At 33.1% G+C, this 20,440-nt stretch overlaps 1 protein-coding gene across 1 annotated transcript; it reads right to left on the bottom strand.

The window, feature by feature from the left end:
• Positions 1–10,109: 10,109 nt before the first annotated feature.
• Positions 10,110–18,383, bottom strand: LOC128245818 (carboxypeptidase B-like). The gene is made up of 11 exons (XM_052964045.1): positions 18,227–18,383; positions 16,960–17,026; positions 16,258–16,356; positions 15,212–15,340; positions 14,894–15,001; positions 14,092–14,196; positions 13,682–13,786; positions 12,731–12,854; positions 11,667–11,863; positions 11,417–11,501; positions 10,110–10,556 (listed from the first exon to the last, which is right to left on the bottom strand). Exons 1-11 carry the CDS (start codon positions 18,292–18,294, stop codon positions 10,378–10,380), a joined length of 1,266 nt encoding a protein of 421 aa, XP_052820005.1. The 5' UTR covers positions 18,295–18,383; the 3' UTR covers positions 10,110–10,377.
• Positions 18,384–20,440: the final 2,057 nt, after the last annotated feature.

Genomic DNA, 20,440 nt, shown 5'->3' on the forward strand with positions numbered 1-20,440 from the left:
CATTAAAAATGAGGCTGTAAATGTGAGTCTGAAGCAAGTGCCGTTAGTGTAGGACAGTAGGGAGAAATTGTACAACATTGTGAACGCTCTGGTGTATTTTTGCAAATAAATGAAGCGGATCAGGTTTCGGATTTGTATTCACATAGGTGAAATACGCGAGTAATTTGGAATATTGAGAGTCCCTGTCCCCAAGCACGTAATTCCGATTCATCAATTGAAATCGAGAATTGAGCACTTGACTGCCAAAAAGGCTTTTCGATAAAACATGTTGAATTTTTATTGTAATATGTAATCAGTTTGTGTTGCTTCCTAAATGCTTTACAAAGTCATACGTATATAAACAAATTATGTAAAAATCAATTTCTAATGTCCAATTTAGAAGTGAGATATACTGGGACGAATTCAGAATACGCCATAAGAGGGGTGCACCTTTTAACATACGCATCCATATATGAGAACTAAACTATAACTGGGTTAAATTTGGTAGGGGTGTTGAGGGGCCTCCCCTGAAAACATTTTAGCATGTATTAGTTCCAAAATGGTGCAATTTGGTTCATTTTTCCTTGTCCGATATTTTAATGAAAATAAAATTATTGCTAACTTGGTCACTTTTAAAGGAGAATTGTGCCGCGAAAGTACAAATGGCACTCGCCAAATTATGCCAATGAAAATAAGGTTAAATAATTGGTTTTATTGCGGAAATTTGCAGCAATAAAATAAAATACAAGCCTTCATCATGCTCAATGTATTTGGTCGCTATTGTCTGGAGGTTGTGTGCAAATCTTTAATGCTGTACTTGAAGTAATGTGTAAATAACCGTTGTACCTTCAAATTATAGTGATTGCAATAAATTCAACCATTTCGGACTTTACCCGATATATTTTGTTTTCAGGCAATGCCACTATGCTGTAATTTTCTAAAACCAGGATAACAAGGATAATGTCTTCTGTTGGTCCAGTCCCAAACGTATGGCTGCTGTTTTTCATTTAATTATTTTACATTAGTTGTTTAAAAGTAGAAAGAAACTCATTACGTTCATTTAGATCGGTATAAGATTTATCTGAGACAACAACGAACCCATGATCTATATAAAGTTATAGTTTCTATTCTCCAGTTAGGAATATACATAAGTGTTCGCTCTAGATTTTTGACCGAAAGAAAATCTCTGTGAAAATGAGTATTATCTGTTTAACCAACTAATTTAAATGGTATTAACTACTGATATCACTGGACTATCCAGTATATATAACCATACATGCTATAGATGTAATTTAGAGTTGTTTTGGTAATCCAGAGTAAAGCAACAGCCTAAACACATCTTATTGTTGCATCAAACATAGGGAAAAATGTGGATATCCTTTACGAACCACTCTGTCCCTCTGTATATCCGTAACAATGTCCTCTTTAATGATTAGTTATTCATTTGCGACAATAGTTTTGTTATAGCCCTTTCATAGACAAACTACATTTTGTTCATGATTTTTCATTCATTAACATTACATTGAGGACATTTACATCAAACTTCATACACTAACTTATAGTTACAATGTGCTCTTTCATGACAGTTTGTATAACTCCAACCTATTCAGTGCTACAGTAATAACCATTTGCAATCTTTTTAATATTACAAATTGTTCAAGTGCTTTATAAATAACTTTGAAACTTTTGAAGATATTAATACATTAACAGACAGTAATAGTATGCTATTTCTAAATTATATAAGTCTAAATTAATCTAGTTAATCTAATTAAATAATATAGAAGTTTTGTTGTTGTTGTTCTTTGTTTTTTATGTGTTCTATGTCTTTGGCGTATACCCAGTGCCATTTAACCGGGTTTATGATCAAACTTTTTGAGCTTGTTTCTGTAGTTTTCCACATATGTATTGTAAACTTATTAAATGAGACCAGAAACAACAATTGATGAACTGGCATTGGAGCCTTATTGAAAGCATAAGAACCGTGGTTTAAGTCTGATTCAATTTCCGCAATTTTATCCTATAAATCACCAAAAGTAATGTTGGTTAGTTTAAAGTCAAGTCATTTGTTTTATTCACATTAAAGTCCTCGGATGCCTTTAACGAGATTTCATTCCATAACTTTTTGTTTGCATACAAGTATTCACACAGTTTAATATCCGCTTTATAAATAACCAGCTTTGTCTCCGAATATCTTTAAACAGTTCACATTTCGACATGAAACGTTTAGTTAAGTTGATAAATACCGTAAATATCGTTCAGCGGTAACTATTCAAACACACAATACTTATGTGAAAAACTACAGAAACAAACTCAGTTTAAAGATTAAACATTAACCCGGTTAAATGGCACTTGGTAACGTCAAACCTTGGTGACTGGGAAAAATATATTCTCTGACTGAACTGAAATCATCTGAATTGACGTTGTTTACGTCAAACGTACCCTTTCTGATGCAATTTTGTGCCAGGGAAAACATATGTATACAATGAACACTTTTCCCTTCAAATGCAAAGAGAAGTGAGACAAAACATTGGCTAAGATACAAAGCCACAATAATTAACACTTGTCAATAAAAACAAGCTGTTTCAGAGAAAGAAAAAACTGGATAACTCATATTCATATGGAAGGTGTGACGGACGAGCGAGGGATCATGACAACACCACTTAATCTCTGAATTTGTTTAAGGTAAAATTAAATAGACTCGTTTTCGTTTAACAGGGTCAGGCATCGAATGATTGTTGTAAAATATGAATAAATGATTGTAACAATGCCATATTATCATCATATATTTATATAAAAAAGATGTTGTTAAAAAGTATTTAGAACAATTTCATACAATGTTTTATTTTGCCGTAAGCGTAAGTAACTATGTTGAAATAAATAAGGTGAGGCTTGGCTGGACATATAAGATTCAATAGGTTTATCATGTTACTGTATTGTGATATTTGTGTTTTTTCCATTTACTAATAGAATGAAAACTAACTCCATTTCGAACAACTTGAAGTTAAAAGATAGTTTTGACAACATATAACGTAAAACCGATTACCTTTCAAATGCCAAGTATTTATTGAGTTACATAATTACAAATCCGTCCCGATTATGCTTGACAAAGAATAATTTGCTGATTCTGACTTTTGGCTTGATGTCTCACATCATTAACCATCACATGATGCATGTCATGCTATCATAAAAGCGTTGATGAGATCACGAATATCCCATAAGGTAACATAAAGCTTGTCTGAGAAACGCATTACAAATTTTGGCACTACCGTTCTGGAAAGATTCAGTCGTGGCATTGGTTCTTCATGGTTGTAAAAGCTCTACGAATTTTAATGACAGGCAGTCTGGGTTCGCAAAATTGAGGAGTAAATGTAGTAAAATAAAAAAATAGTAAGTAAAAGCTTACGAACAATATTAAATGGAACCACTACCCAAGAAGTTCATCTTAGTTTATGTATTTATACCTTTTTAAGCAATTCATTGATACTCTAAATGGTATATGCTTGCAATGAAAATATTAAGAATAAATTCTAAACAAGAAATACTATAACTATTCAAGGATTTAGTTAAAGTTTCAACCCTTAATTCGCCACATTATCGTGCCGGTGACAAACAAGTTTTGCTTTAGGAGACATGCGAATACATAAACATGGTCATCCTGATAATAAATTATGCAATCGAAAGGTTTCGGCATAGCAAGGACGTGCTCCAAACCTTTTTTACTTATTTTAAACATAAAATCGTATGTAAATACAATTGGTGCATGTGATGTATAGTCGTAGTCAAATATATATGACGTCGATAAAATAAATGATTTCAAGGAGGGTACCGCTGTGTAATTAGCTAGGACTAGCTGCTGACCCAGCACTAACCGAATGATTCCAGATACTGATAACTGGCAATACTAAACAATTCAAACCTTACAGATGAATACTCAAATAACATTAAGAAAATATATGTATCAAGTTTAATATTGAACAACTTTTAGGTAATGGACATGGTTATATAGTTTTTATACCACGACCAAGTTGACACTGGGGCTTTCACATTTCCTCGACAATTTTCTGAAAAACAGACAGGCTAATACCAACATTAATATAGGTCACAGTTCTTTCATAATAGCAGCTAGGTAAACCATGGCGATATGCAGCCTAAACCAAATTTTGACTCGTTCATATGATTGCAGCCTATATTATTCTACATGAGTTTAAAACGAAAAAAAAAAAACAAATACGACCATAACTTCAATGCAGTTTTAAAAAACGGTAGAAAAATGCTTTGATGCGAGTAAAAACATATAGAATTTCTAAAACAATATCCATTATATAAATGGGAGTCATTAGGACATGTTTTTGGAGAATCGAAATCTTATCAGACTAGCGAAAACAACGTCAAATCTTCCGACCTGCTATCAGACTTATCCCTTGGTGTTTAGCTTTACTATAGTTTCATGGTTATGGTTTCGGTCAATACAAGACAAAAATAAAGCCCGTGGCATTATAGGCAATACTGCAGACCGACAATCGACAACTGAGTGTTGTCAAAGGCTTTAAAATGTTGTTGGCATTCAACTATTGCATATGGTCGCCAAGCAGTTGTTCGATATTGATTGTATTTGGCCAATACGTTATGTAACGTTATGGAGGTATCATTAGTGTATGGGTAGAGACACACAAAGTTACGTTTTATTTACGGTATACAAGTGTTTACATTTGTTTTCTTTTCGTTGTTTACATTTTCATTTAACGTCTTAGCATTAACGTTTCTATAACGCCATACGGCTCTATTTTAGAACACTACATTTTGATGCCTTTTTTGACGATTCTGTTTGTGTTAAATGCTCTTGTCGTCGGACTGTAGAACTATAGGTCTTGGTATTGTCATCGTTAACCTGAATTACGTCTTGGTAAAACAGCCAATTGTTATAAGACCGGAAAGATAAGAAGTAAGCAAACAGAATGGACAAATTGTCCATGGCATAGTTGTACCGAACGATGGCAAACTAATTTCACACTGGCCTATTTGCACCTAGAATGTTATATGTGTTTCTAAAAACGAAAAAGTCAGTTAACGTTTTACCTTCGTATATATATTGTTTGGAACCCGGCATTTAGTTGAATTACTATAAACGTATTGGTGGAATGTCTTAGCTCGATTCTTTTACTATACACATACTATTTACATGCATAGAACTAGATTTATTTGGAACCGTCTTGTCTGTTATGAAAGTATTGTTTAGAAGTGTCTGTTGTTGCAGATCACATGTTTATAACCTTTGGCTGTAGCACACTAAAAATGTAATATTGATATGGTAATCACTGTTATGGCTTATCTAAAAATATATGATCTTGTTTAATATCACCTTGTGGCTTCTGGGCTTGTCCCTACAATGGTTACTGTTTATTATAATAAAATAACTCCAAATCTTTGAATTGCAACTAAACTATGGCACTTCCCTTTAACACCTTTGGATTTCAATTAGAATACTCCTGCCTTTTATCAAAAGCTGTAAATAATCTGCAAATATGATATCATAACAAAACCATTGCAACACTTGAGATTCAATCGTTGGATTGGTAAATGTGCTTTCAATAAGTTTGGTTTCCCCAGTTACGCTATAATTCATCAATGCTCTATGGCTTCGAATAAATCTAGAGATTAGTTTGAACAAAATAGATGCGTTCTGATGTTTTAATAATCCGCTTGGTAATGAAGTTTTCCTTCTATGAATCACAAAGAGACGATCCAACGGGCTATCGTTAGCCAAACTAGGAGGTTTGTCATGAAAACGTACAGTCACAGTCCTGAGAGAAACTGAATTAATTAATGTTTCAGATGTTTCAGATACAAACGGTTCAATAAGCTTCAATAAAGGCCATGGAGAGTACCTATGAGTAAAAAGCACTTATAATTTAAGCGTTAAGGTCGCAGTATGCCTTCAAGATTTTAACATTATCGATGTTGTGTTTGTATGTGCACAAACTTCACAGATTTGACCGCGATATTTTATCCATTTGTTACATGACATAATCGTGTATTATTTATGGAATGTTAAATAGGTAATGCCACCTACCATTAGCCTCCTCCTATCTTTATGTCGAAGATCACCTACACTCTATTTATCCTAGATATGTACTACATAATTTACATCCTATATTTATAGATATTAACAGTTATTTCTGCTATTATTTTTTTCTAGAATAAAGGCTCTTATTTATTGAATATTGCAATGAGAACGTACTTTGTGTTATATTTTATAACAGTATCTGTTTAAAGACTGGCATAATGGGAAAAAATGATTTGGCTAGATGTGAGGCAGAGGACGGCTGTGGTTGCAGATATCGACCAATTGGCAACCACAGTGTTAGCATTGAAAGTCACCTGTGTTCTATTTGGATTTAGTTTAGGTCGATAGTTAAGTAAGATGCACCCTCACATAGTGTTGCACGGTACAATGTGGCACTCTATGCCACTGCAACTTGCATCAGCAAGAAAAATAGTCCGAGTCATCCTACGGATTTTCTACATTATTACGCGGTTGTACATTTAATGGTTGTCTTGTTAAACGCAGTGCTGTCGCATTCGCTTCTCACCTAGGCGACACAGGTAAGGTTTCCTCCGGGTACTCCGGTTTCTCCTATAACCCAAGAACAACCTCACGTGTTACATCGTGCAGATTGAAACAGAGTGAATATTATAATGCTGTAATAAATTATTTCATAATCGTTGTAAAATAAGTTTAAACAACTACTACATAGATTGAATGCTGGGTATGATTCATTTCGATCATAGCTACAGCTAACAATTTTATACAATAGTCATTCTTTTGAAAATTATTTTAATTTCTGACCTATGTATAATTGGACATGAGCTGTTGGTCCAAGCACTTTACTTTAAATCAGTTTTTGAAATCTCCCTTATTATTACGACGATTAGTGATACAATGAGCTTTATACAGCCACTGTTCCACGCTTCTAGAATATACTTATGATGACTTATGACGAACACCACTGTCCACCAGATTGTTCTAAGAACTTCTTTTTCTACGATATTGAAACAAAACCTCCAATAATGAAAAGAAAAATATTGTTTAAATCCATTGAGCATGTAGTTCACAGATTGATTTAATTTACAAATCCAATGTATTTTCTATTTTGTATCCTTCTTTTTGTTAATTTCTTTTTTCAATAAAACCATTTTCAATAAGAAATTTCTTTTTTTCGTATTTTATTTGTACATTGCCCAAAAATAAAAAGCTAGAATGCTTACGTAAAGAAGATCACTATAGCAAACATTGCATAACACACATATGCAACATATCATGTAACTGTTTTGAATGTGGGTGAGTGAGATTTACTGCACATTTGTATAAGAATAGTCACCGGTCTTGATATCTTACAGACGTAAAACAATTCATGTACTAACAGCTGCATTGCCTGAAACAGATCAATGTTATAGATCATTTTACCTTGTCCTTATTAAAAGTATAATACCATTGCTGCATTAAAAATCTTAAAATCCTTAATAAGAAATATAAAAGACTTGATTTTAGCGCTCGTTCTTTTTCTAAGACAGGTTGTTTGCGTGTTTATAGTTTCACTTTTGCTACAGCTCAATTACTTTATGAATGTTTAAATAAAAAACAACGTTGCCCGAGACTAGGCACACATCCTTGAAAAAAAAACATGTATCTGGCTTAAAATGCTTTTTCAGTTTTGTTTCAAGCTTTTCAGCTGAGGTGAGCGTTGGCATCTTGGTAAAGTGTACTTAAGATTTCAGTGATACTTTTTTTTTAAAGCTGTAATCTAACAGATTTATCGTTTTATACATGTATAAGACTGCTGAAAAATCCTGCTGAATCAGATCGCAGTTGTTCATATGTACGATTATAAAGTGATGTTCTATGGCTAAAAATATTACAAAAGCTTTAAGAAAAGGAGTTTCTCGGCATAAAAACATCAATTTCGAACGCAAATATGGAAAACCGCAATCTGATCCTTTGTCGGCAGTTTTATATCACTGGTTCTCAGACATTGACTTAAAAAATGGTTCATTCTAAGACAAATAACATTGAAGTAGTCAGAACGGTCCATCTGTAAGAGTGAAGCTTAAAGACAAACATTCAGTGCTACAACCATGCTACATATGTTCCTGTAAGAGTATGTTTTGCATTTGTTTGAAGATCAGTTCGTTTTAACATATAGCCAGGACAGTTGGACCTTCTAGTTTGAAGTGGTACGGTTATTATTCCATTGTAAAAAGTCATTGTTTCAACCTTCAGATTGACTTGGGTAAGCTATGATGGGTAACAGTCTTTGTATGATTATATCGAACCGTTTTGGAGTTGGCACTGTTGCCCAGGCTGGATTCATTTGTTTGCTGGTGATGTCGTTAAGAAATCAATTCCTGTTCTCCATCGTCTTGAAGTTAATACTGGCTCCGTTTGGGCGTATATTTGTTTTGGGTTTGCTTGTATTGAAAAATGTCGAACAGAGTGTTAGTTTTGGCTCATAAATTATATTAAACCTCTGAAAAACCTAATTCATAAAATGATTAATCTAAGCTCAATATTTTTTAATGTTATCGTATTGCTCCCTTCTACTTTAAAGAAAAATTATCTCAATGATAACCACAATGAACCATTTATCAAAATCAATCATTGTCGCTGACCGGTACGAGATGACGGGGATCCGACATTTTGATGCATGTCAAGTCCGTCTTTGTGGTTTTGTGGTTTTGTGGTGTTGTATCTCGATACGATACCGTAACATTGACAGGATGTTCGCTTAAATGCTTGACTACTTGGATTAGGCCGACTATTCAAAACTTTGTTAAAGTAAACAACGTTTTAACTGGCATTATTTACAAATTTCCAATTTGAACTGCAAGTATAATGAACACTTGTAATCTGCTGTATTTCTAACAAGATTTGAGACAATTGTTTCAGCTCTACGTGTCTATATTTGAGCGCATCATTTACAATACCACCTTCAAAACATCGATGTAGATAACAAAGCTCTGAACAATTGGCCATATCAAAAAAGGTGTCTCATTTGTTCATGTTTTTATTTTAACAATTTCAACCAAAAGACTTTATGAGTATTGCTCTCATGTCAAAACAACGTTACCAGAATACCACTTGCGATATTTGAACAATTTGCACACGATGGGAACATAATCTGGAAGATCTTGTCTTCAAGATAACCCAACGGTTACTTTTCCTGGCATTTAAACTTGATTAAATGACGCAGTCACTTAGTGACTCTCGAACATAACAAGAATATAATTGAAAACAACAATGAAAAACGATAGCACGGTATAGCATGAAGAGCTCTTCTGAAGAATTGTAACTCAACGGTACAACGTATAATCTATCATTCTATTAAACAATACACGTTGTCGTTATAGGCACCAATTGTCTTATGTCCGTATAGAGTAACGTAATGATCCAGGGTATAGTCAATCCCGGTACGAGAAATATGAGTTTAGTATTTTCAATGGTGGCATTGTTGCTGTAATGATTACATGTATATGATACAGGACACAATTGAATGAAATGCGCTTGTAAAGTATTCTTTTTGCGACAAAAAAATATTATGAAATTGATCCAAACCAATATTGTATCTATAAGCTCGTGCCATATCAAAAAGAACAAAAAAATCAGCCGAGTTGTATCATTGGCGTCGTCGTCAGTGGCGACAGCGTCATAGACGTCGAAATGCAAACACCTTAGCGATAGCTCAAAAACAATTTACGATGAAACTTGACACAAAATGTGTAACTTGTGACAACATGCACATGTGTAGCAATATCCATAACTTTTATGGCCTATCGTTAGTTTATCGTGCAAATCTTTAATTTGGCCATAAATCACCCCAAATTTTGAAAATCTTAATCTGATTTGACCCATTCTGGATGCACATTTGACCGTAAGTACATGTTCTAACCTTATTCAACACTCCTCATATTTCATATCTAATGGCCTTATGGCGATGCAATTGTTTTGCGTTTTGCATACAAAACGATACAGACGATGCGAGTTCCGTCCCGAATAAGTCCTGAATCTCGCATACGGAATTGGGGCTCACACATACATTGCATGTATATTACTGCCATAAGGAAACTCAAAACACTTTGAAGAACTACTGTTTATTTAGTATTCAGTAAAATATGGATCAAACTGAAATATTAAAACGCAGATATCTTCGTGCAATGTCGTGAAATTAAATAGTGAAGGACCGAAATTAAAGTGGTATATATCTTGCATCTTATATGAAATATTGCTAACGAATTTAATTATAGTTCTTGTGAATAATGACAGTCACCCAATGATCTTAAGCTGCTATTTAAAATGTCAATTGGCAACACTTGAATATTGAAACTGTTGCGCTTCTGGCATATCTACGGCAGTCCATTGACCATGGCCATGACTCCCGCAATAAATTCTTCGCCAGCTATCTGAATCTGATCTCGAGGGAGTAGGAAGCCAAATTCTCCTTTGTCTCTTAGCGCATACGCAAGCGAGATCAAGATGTGTTCATCCTTGCAGGTCCAATCCATCGCTAATCCATGGGCCATAGCTAAAATACAAAGTAAGAAAAGCTGTTCAAGATAAGTTTGATGTTTTCATGATTTCTCTATATTCTTTTGAGTTGTTTTTTATTTCGTACAATCCCGCTGGGGACAATGTAGCACCCAAATAATGATTTGGGAAGTATAAATGAGTTTACAAATATTGAAAAAGGCTTTTTTGACAAAGTAGTATTGGTTTTAACTCGAACATATTTTATCTGCAGAATCAGATATGACCTAACTAGTTTAACTGACGTTACATTGTACTAGGCAAGAGTGGTTAACGCCTACTGAGAGTTTTTTTCTGTTTTTGAGGAAACGCAATAGCGTCTGGCGGGAAGGCATTAAGCCAATGTAACAGTTCGTCTATTTTTTACTCCTTACCATACAGAGTAAATGTTTTGTAAGAAACCGTATGTTTGGCTCCGTGTTCTGTTAACATTTGTGTTCAGTGCGCTTCCTGAACCTTCACGGTCCAGTAGCGCGTCTGGGCTTTGAGTAACGGAATATTTACAAATCTGATAATCAAACATTCCGATTTATTTTAATGATAACGTTTATATCAATGTGATACGTACAACATACAAGTTATGGTTTTTAATACGAAAAGTGTATAACTAAATATTATTTGGCATGGTATATAAGGTACAAAATATTTATGAATCAAGTACGTGCCATAGCAAATGAGCTAGTTTCTGCCATTTAAGATTCTGACCTACATATATGCTAGCTTTTCAAATTCTATTAACCATCAATCACTTATTTGTGTATCGGGTACCTTTAGGATAAGAGCTGACATTATATATAATTGCGGTTAAAAGTAAGTCTACATGCACAAATATTACCAGTATGTCATTGCAGTACGTACCTAGTAAGTCAGGGATTTGTCCAACGGCGTAGGTGTGTCCATCAATGCTTTCGATTGCCGATGCACTAATAGTCCCAAGCTCCATCTGAAAAACAAAGTGTATTTGTTTCGTTATAAAAGTGACTTTTATGTAGGTGATCTGATTATGTCGAATACACTTTGTATATGCATGCATTTTTCCTAGATTATGACAGTACTGAATACTCGCTCAAAAAGAATTACTATCCTAATGCGGTTGCTGCTTAATTACCAGTTCGTCGAAGTGAGGCACCCTTGTCGTTGTGTATGCATACGGTAAAAGGACTATTTCACCGTAGCTGTGGATGTCGACAAATGCCGCTACATTGGTCGAGATGACGTAGTCTCTAATCGCCTGTACCTCCGTCTCCGACCACGGTTCTAGCCCAGAAAACGTTTGTGATGAGCAGTCAGGGCCAGCTTTCTCATCTGTTTAAATAAAATATGGTAAGCGTGAATGTAGATGGGTAAAACTATATTTTGCCTCACCTTTTTGTTCAATCACAACATGGAATTAAACAATTCACACCCATACTCATATGGCCTTTAAACATTTCTCATACATACGATATATGTATATATATATATATATATATATATATATATATATATATATATATATATATATATATATATATATATATATATATATATATATATATATATATATATATGAATATATCTGACTTGTTTGTATGGCCAGTAGTACACTGCCTGCAGCAAAGTGACATGTACGAGAAAAAATTTAACACAATGGGAACAAGAACAAGTCAAAAGAAAAGAATGAGCTTGCTTAAAGGTACACAGATCAAAACCTAACGTACATTAACAGGATACATACGAAATTCATCATCCAAATATCTTTATCAATAAATGGTCGAGCCATACATGCTCCAGGGCTGTATTAGAATATTTCATAAGTTTGTATATGTATGGCCTACATAGTAGCTCAAACGTGACTGCTTCAGTTACAGTGAACTTGTACATTTATAACTGTGACTGTCTTTTATATACGTACAGCTGCAGATATAACATACAGCTGTAGCCATGATATTTGCGTGTACTGTTAGAACAGGCTGTTATTTTATATATGTTATTTATGATGTTTGTTTTATTTTTGGTATGGCTGCAGCTTTATATTACTTCCTCAACTATACATATGATGTGCTTTCAAATATAACAATAGGTACAAAATACAGCTGTCTCTGCAAATTAACAGCTGTACCTACATTGTTTGTCTTAATATAGTTGATAATACTGTTTAGAGCCACTTTTTACACCATATTGTATACGCACCATATCCAACCCACATTCTCTCAAAATTACGATCGAAATCCACCCCGTCGGAACAAGTCAGAGTTTTAGTTCCATTATTCACGGTTATACTGTGCGAGGACACGGTTTTCCTCCAAAGGCGGTCCTACGAAATGAAATATAACATTTACAGTGCCATGGTATTTATATATGGGTCATTTTAGTCTCGCTTTGCTACAGATAGTTATAGAAGGTCTTATGAAACATATCAACCCAACTTTAATTCAAAACAAAGCAGTCAAATGTGTTGTGTAGGTCATTTATGACTAAAGTTCTCCTATTTGTCGACTTTCTTTACTATTAGTGAGACGGTTCATAAAAAAGTGTTCAGGCATAAATACATTTTTATCCGTAAATAGAAAAGAATACAAAGGTCAAAAATGTATGTACCTCAATGTTTTCCGATGTATAACTAGGCTTTTCATTTCAATAGGCCATTAGTGATAATTATAATAGTTCATGTCAGGTGACCCTACATCCCCTATGCCATTTTGGTATCACTAATATGTAAAATAAATGACCGAAAATATATATCTGATAAAGTTATGGAAGTTTTTTGTCTTTATTTCAATTTCACGCGGAAGAAGGTTGACCGAGTTTTCAATATTTCGAGATCAAATTGCATAAAGGGATATTGGTATTTTATTTATAAATTCTTCCTCGACAAATGTTATCCTTTTTTTAATAAAACCAGAATAATATTTAGTCACCGGGCTTTTAAGTTTTACATATTTGTACATTGCCAGGTAGTATCTGAAATCCACTAGTATAGCAAGATAAAAAAGCTCCTGCTGTGTTACAATTAGTTAAGGAAAAGGCGCACGCTAAATACCTCAATTACTTACGAAAAGTACTAAATCAGGAGAGTGAAACTATCAATGAAATATTGAAACAGCATGTACAAACTGTCAATGAACTAGATTACTACAACACCTTTTCCTCTCCTGCAGCATCCGTTGTGCGATAATAGCTGTCAGGGTTGATTACGGGAACTATGTGCCAGCTATACGTGTTCAACGAACTGGCTTCGCTCACGAGCTTGATTAAGTAAACCGACACATATATCAGTGCATGGCTTCATTTACTGTACATTAATTAAGGATCCAATAGGGAAAACAATCAAGGAGTGATATTCAAAATTGTATATATGCTACATCATTCTAATGTGGTTATAAGATAATAACGATTAATCAATAATCAATAATTTAGTTAAAACAAATAGCCAAATTTACATATTTTAACAGTTTTTATAAAATCCAAAAACCAGTAATGCGATTTGTTCTAACCATTTAAATGAAATATGAACAAAAAGAAATGAAGTTTTATGATAAATACGCACTTACATAGTTTAAAAAATTCAATGCCGTTGCAGGAGAGATCCATTCTCGACCATGGGAACCAAATATCATGATAATGTTTGGTTTGGTCGCACTTGGGTTTCTCTCAACCTGTACAGTAGTTCAATAACCATCTGATAATCGATAACAACAGGAATATTATCAAACAAAACCAAGCAAAACAATTTAATCAGTTAGTCGATTGCGTGATAGTTCAATGTTTATTTCAGTGTTTCATAAAAATTGCATATTGCATCATTATCTACTTATTTTAAACGTACTGTTCGTTATATCAAACTTTGCACAAGAGATACACAGTAACATAATTTTAATTCTATTATAAGATGAATAACGATTGACAAATAAACATTAGTATACATAACAATGATTGAAAAATATATAGCATAATAATATTTCAATAGTGAAATTACAATTTGATATTTTTCAATGTTTTGGAATTCAATCCTGCTCTTACTTTCAATTCAAATGGCAGAGCGCATAGTGCAGGTACACAGTTTCAACAATGTCATTCCCAAAATAATATAACGTTCGCATACCAATCGGCGCGCTTTTAAATTAACTGCAATTAACTGTTAAATTATATCCTTTTAAGGCATATACTATAAAATGTTTCGAAGAAATATCGCATTTCCACCTTTTGAACATGAAGAGTAAATAAAGATGTTGGTGTTCACTCGGTAAAGTATATAACTATTTAAACTGAAACAAACAATTAGGTTTTATAAAGCACTCCAATTAAACAATAAGCTCGAATATGTCAACTTAAAAAAACAAACATCGCACGGACCTTCAAAAGACTCAGGTCCCGTCCTTGAAATGATTCACCAATTTTGATTTTTGTGACATCTATACCAGGCGGGGCATTAGCTGCGAAGTCTGTCATCCATGCTTCAATCTGTTAAACAATAAAGTGAGCAACAGTACAAAGCATCCACTCCAAACTTAAAAATGGTTCTCCGGTTTCCCCAACGTTAACAAGACCACCCTTACGCAACAGATGTTTGTTCCAATAAACTATAATTTTGTTTGTAATACTGCCACTATAGATAAATCGTTAAAAATATAAAAGGCTTTTACCAATCAAGGACATAATGGCAAAACATACCTCTGCTAACGAATGGTAAGTGGAGTAATCAAATGATGCAGATTCGGAACCTTGTTTCATGGCTTCACGTTCAGCTCTTTCCAGTGCTCCGACATCTGATATCATGACGTCAGCTTGCAAATCGTTTTTCTACAAAGAAAACATGTTGAAAAGCGTGCAAAATATAAACTGTAAATACAACTTGTTATCAATACAGCAGGTATCAAATTGTTGTTTTTTGCAATGCAATCAAGTTATATTATTAATTGATAATATAATTATAAGGTAACAATTGAATGTTTGTTAGGGCAGCATCAGCCAGAGATGATATAATAATAGCAATAACAATCTATGAATAATACTGCCACCGTTATCGCTTTTCACGTTCTATTGATCGTGTTATTTCGTGATTTGAGTTTTCTTTAGAGTGTTTATATGATTTGCCTATTTTCACAAAGGATATACTGAAACTCAACTTATTATGTAATGAACTGAAGGCGAAAAGATTGTTTTCAATTTCAAATTAAGATAATTCACATACATATAACATGAATATAAGGCTGAATTTTTAGGAGTACTGAGTACATTGTGATAGTGTGTTATCTTCTTAAGGATGTATCATATAAATCATTGTCGAAGAGTTCATCTTTGGTAAAAACAAATGTTACCCCAGGCGTGCAAAGAATTGTGTGCGAATATATTGAAGGAAGTTATGAAGATACATAAATGGTAGAATTATTTTACCGATTTTTTCCTTATAGATCGACAGCGTCGAAAGCTAATGGGCATATGGAAAGAGATTCACCGCTTTAATACCTTTACACTTTATTATTCTCTTTCTGAAAACTGTTTACAAATTAAACTTGAAGGTGATAGTAAAACCTTTGCATCTTGTGTATGAAGTCAGATCATGATGCATACGATCCTGTCAATTACGGTTACATTTTTTTCTTTTATGTATAACTTTGGTATACATTTCTTAACAATAAATTATTCTCCCTCCAGTAAGGATACAAAATCTCGCCTTATATTATAAAGTCAGAACCCAGGCAAAAAGCTTTCCTGACCTCCATTTTGTGAAGAAATGTTTTTATCAGTTCCGGGTTAACCATGACATGGGTTTCTTGGCCAATAACCCCTTCCTTCCAGACATCTAAACGCATATCCTGTATTTTAAAACGAAAATATGTTACTACAGGAAGGCCTATGTTGTAACTTACTTACACTACATTTGTCATATTCAAACTTCAATCTACCCTCGAGTATATAATATGTTATGGCAATTAAATCATATTATATGTTCTAAATGTGTAAGCATTATACATGCAAAAGCATAAAATAAATGTTTATCATTAATGTGCTTAATATCAACGAGCAATGATTCACTAAGATAATATTCTATCTCAAACATGTTATCATCGATAGGAGAACATTGGAGCCAACACATTTTCTTGCGCGATGAACATAGCTCGTCTAGAAATGCACAACTGACTGGAGCTAGCTGAAATGTGTTATCGTTCTATAGGTTTTAGCGTTTCTTTGCCATAAATTTGACCTTAGTTAGTGACCAAAGATTGCCTAATTACAAATTGGCGACCTTCATATGCTGTTTTATGTGCACCACCTTTTATGCATTTGATTTGTATTATAAATCCCTGAAAAGAAAAAACATATAACGAACAAAGACAACAACGCAATATGAATAACAGACGATTGATATATTAATTTAAATATCTGATTTGACGAATTAATTTAGTATGGATATTCACCTTAAGTAGTTCACAGAGCTTTTCCAGTTGCCCTTCCGCTTCGGGTTGGATCTTAAAGACCTGGTACCTGAAAAAGGAAACGGGATATTGTAATATTGTACATTATCCCGTTCAGCTGAAATTGATACCGTTAGGATAATAATGATGGAGGAGTTAGATGAAACCGAGCATTGTCGGTTATCATCTAAAACATACTTTAGATAACCCAACGGAAAAAGATAAACAATACTGTTTCATGCATACCTTAAATCCAACCAACTTCTTTTCAAAACAAATCAAACAGATAGCTTTCAAACAGAATTGTATTAAAGATCACAGCAATCAAATTCGCAATCGGCCAAATTCTTCCCATACAATAAGATAAGTAATGAGCGATTCGATTTCTAACTCAGATAGAAATGATCTATTTTGGATGTATGTAGTATTTCCATTCTCAAAATATAATTGAGTATTCCATAACGACTTTTTAAAATATTTTTGTCTTATTTTGTCTCCTTATTTTGCAATTACCTTTCGCACTGATTTGGTTATCAAATGTACAGTCCAAGAAGTGCATCTAATTTGTACGGTATAAGGTTTATAGAAGATTTTGCTATTGTATGCCTATAAAATTATATGTTTTAGAGATCTGTTAAATAAGACAACACAATTTCAATTAACCAGAACCTCTATTGAATATTTTCTCACATTGGGCATTTCTCCACGTTTAAAAAAACAAACACAGAATTAGGTTAATCTCTTCACTCAAATTCAAAATGGATTTAAAATGTAATTTTAGGACAATACTCTCGAAGCAATTTAAAACATATTATGCAACATTTCAATTTTTTTTTAGAAGCCTTTCCTCGAAACAAATTATTTGGAGAAGGGAATTATTTATTAAAATGTACCGATAACCTTACATCGGTACCATTATGTGAGGATAAGGAAGTAACTCGTTATTGCTTCCTTTAACACGAAATATGATAGTAACGATGTTGCCCCTTCTATTGACTTATATAAAATTTTCAAACTGAAAGTTCTTTTCGACTTTTTTGTCAATGGAATGTTTCTGGTTGATGGATTGGGTAAAGATACCGATGTTAATGCATTTTACCAGTGGCCAATACAATTTTCAGGTAAATGAAAATAAACACGATTTTTGTCAACGTTATTTTTTCAACTTTTTCCACTTACAAGAAGTATCTCACCAATGCATAGTTATCTTAATTAAGAATTAAACAAATTTTCGAAAGTCTAAAATTCCAAACATAGTAATTTGTCTTACCCGTCATAGTTCTTTGCAGCCCCGACCGCAGAGAGTCCAAGGAAAATAATAAAATGTAAGTCCATCATCTCCTGTATCCTAGAGGAATTAACAAAGCTATCCCGTTTGATAAACTTACTTTTATAACAGTTTTAAGTAGTTATGATAGGTGCAATATACACACCGAATGTCTTCATATTTCTTACAAGAATTGGTTTCATAATGACTTCATGGAAATACAAAAAAAAACGGGTTTCTTCGAAACAAAAGGTTTTCTGACTTGTTTTTATACCTGATTATTTCATCATAAAGTACAAAACTCTTGCGTTTGATATACTCAATATTATAGCAGTATTGACTATTGTGTACTTTTGTGATAAGTGCAATATGCACACCATATGTGCTCGTATATTGTGAATGATTTTATAATGAATTCATGGAAATACGAAAAACGGATTTCGTAGGAACAAAAACTTTTACGACTTGTTTTAATATCCATTCTACCAATATTGTGTCGTTGCGAATAGTGTAATATGGCGGCAATATCAGAATTTATTAAAATAATGATGAAATCTGTGAAATACGTCAAACGGATTTCGTGGAAGCAAAAGGTTTTATAACTCATTTAAATGCCTGAAATATTTGATCATTTCATAAAGTTATTTTTTTTTAAATCAAGGCCAAGCAAATTATGTTTTGTAAGACGGAGTAACCTCACCTATATTAACAAATATTGACATATTAAGCGACAAAGGTCTTTCTTATTTGTTATAAAAAAAAAGAAAAGCGACAAAACACTTTAATCCATGATGCAACTGACAAATCCAAAGAGATTTAAACACATATAATTATCAGAGTGACCATTGTAAAAAGTGAATTATGAACGAAAACATTGTCCACACGCTATTGTTTGTAAACAAAATGGAAAATTTGAATTTGTTTTTCGCTCATTCGCTTATTCTTTCCGACTTAAATCACAAGAATCAAGAAATAAACTGGTTTGGCCCAATGGTAGTTTAATTAGTTTCATTAATTTCAAAAGGAATAGATTTGGGTAAGGGTTAACAAAAATAGCATTCTTGATTAATTAATAACATCAAATACAATATATATGCAAAAAGCTACAGAAACATGCTCAACAAAACTATCCCGTTTGATAAACTAACTAATCAATATAACCAATCTTATGTCTTGCGAATAGTGCAATATTGCGCAAATTACAATAACGATTCAATGCACTTTAGATGTCCTCACTGGACTTTTTTCTGATAAGAATTGATTTTATAATGAAATCTTGGAAATATATAAAATAGATTTCGTGGAAGTAAAAGGTTTTGAGAAATGTTTAATTGCCTACACCTATTTGATCATTCGGTGAAGTAATCATTTTTCAGTCAAGGTAAATACACGTGTATCGTTCCTTCCACATATTAATCGCATCTGTACTCAAAATGCAAAATTTAAGCTACTGCTCTTTGGTAGAAATAAAACTACAAAACAACTTTAATCGTTTGTCTACTGACAAAACTCGGAGTAGTGAAACAATAAAACAATATAACAGAATATTTCCTAAAATTACACTTTAATAAAAAGTAAGAAAGGTTAATTATCAAGGTGATCATTGTAAATGATCAACAATAAAGAAATAAATGTTTCGCCCTTTTAAAACGAAATGGAAACTTGTATTTTTATTTTGCTTGCTCGCTCTTATTCTTTTCGGCCTAACTCGTTGAAGAAAATATGAATCAGCCCGGTGCATGTCTAAGTATTTTCAATAATTGTAAAATAAATGGATAAGTAAATGTTAAAGTTGAAGAAAGCACAATTTATATAATTTACATGTAAATATATAAACAACCAAAGTCTGAATGGTCCTTTTTGGTATATTTCTGATATCGCATAAGGATAGTAACAAAACACTTTGTCTTTTAGATTTTGATATAGTTGCGTGTTGATCAAGTGTTGTTCTGGATATTTGAAACATTTTGGAAACATAACTAATAAATGCTTCCGAACGGTTTGAAAAAATGAACTGATGAGTATATGATATTTAATACAGTAACATTGTTTTTCTTTATTTACTATGCTTGGTTTCTGATACACTATTGTATCAATTGTGATCCAACATATGTTTGTGCTCTTCAGTATGAGTTTTTATTGCATTTCCGTTTCAATGTACGTCATCTGTGTAGTCGCTAAACGAAGTGACGTCATCAAACATTTAACACGTTTACT

The sequence above is a fragment of the Mya arenaria genome, chromosome 2 (assembly GCF_026914265.1).
Source record: "Mya arenaria isolate MELC-2E11 chromosome 2, ASM2691426v1".
NCBI lineage: Eukaryota > Metazoa > Mollusca > Bivalvia > Myida > Myidae > Mya > Mya arenaria.

Bases quoted from the DNA above. Each gene is read 5' to 3' on its own strand.
- LOC128245818 (XM_052964045.1), bottom strand. From the start codon at position 18,294: ATGATGGACTTACATTTTATTATTTTCCTTGGACTCTCTGCGGTCGGG. The intron at 15,341-16,257 runs GTCAGGAAAGCT...TTTTCTTTGTAG, and splicing joins CATTTCTTCACAAAATGGAG to AAAAACGATTTGCAAGCTGA. The intron at 13,787-14,091 runs GTAAGTGCGTAT...TACTTAATCAAG, and splicing joins CATTGAATTTTTTAAACTAT to CTCGTGAGCGAAGCCAGTTC.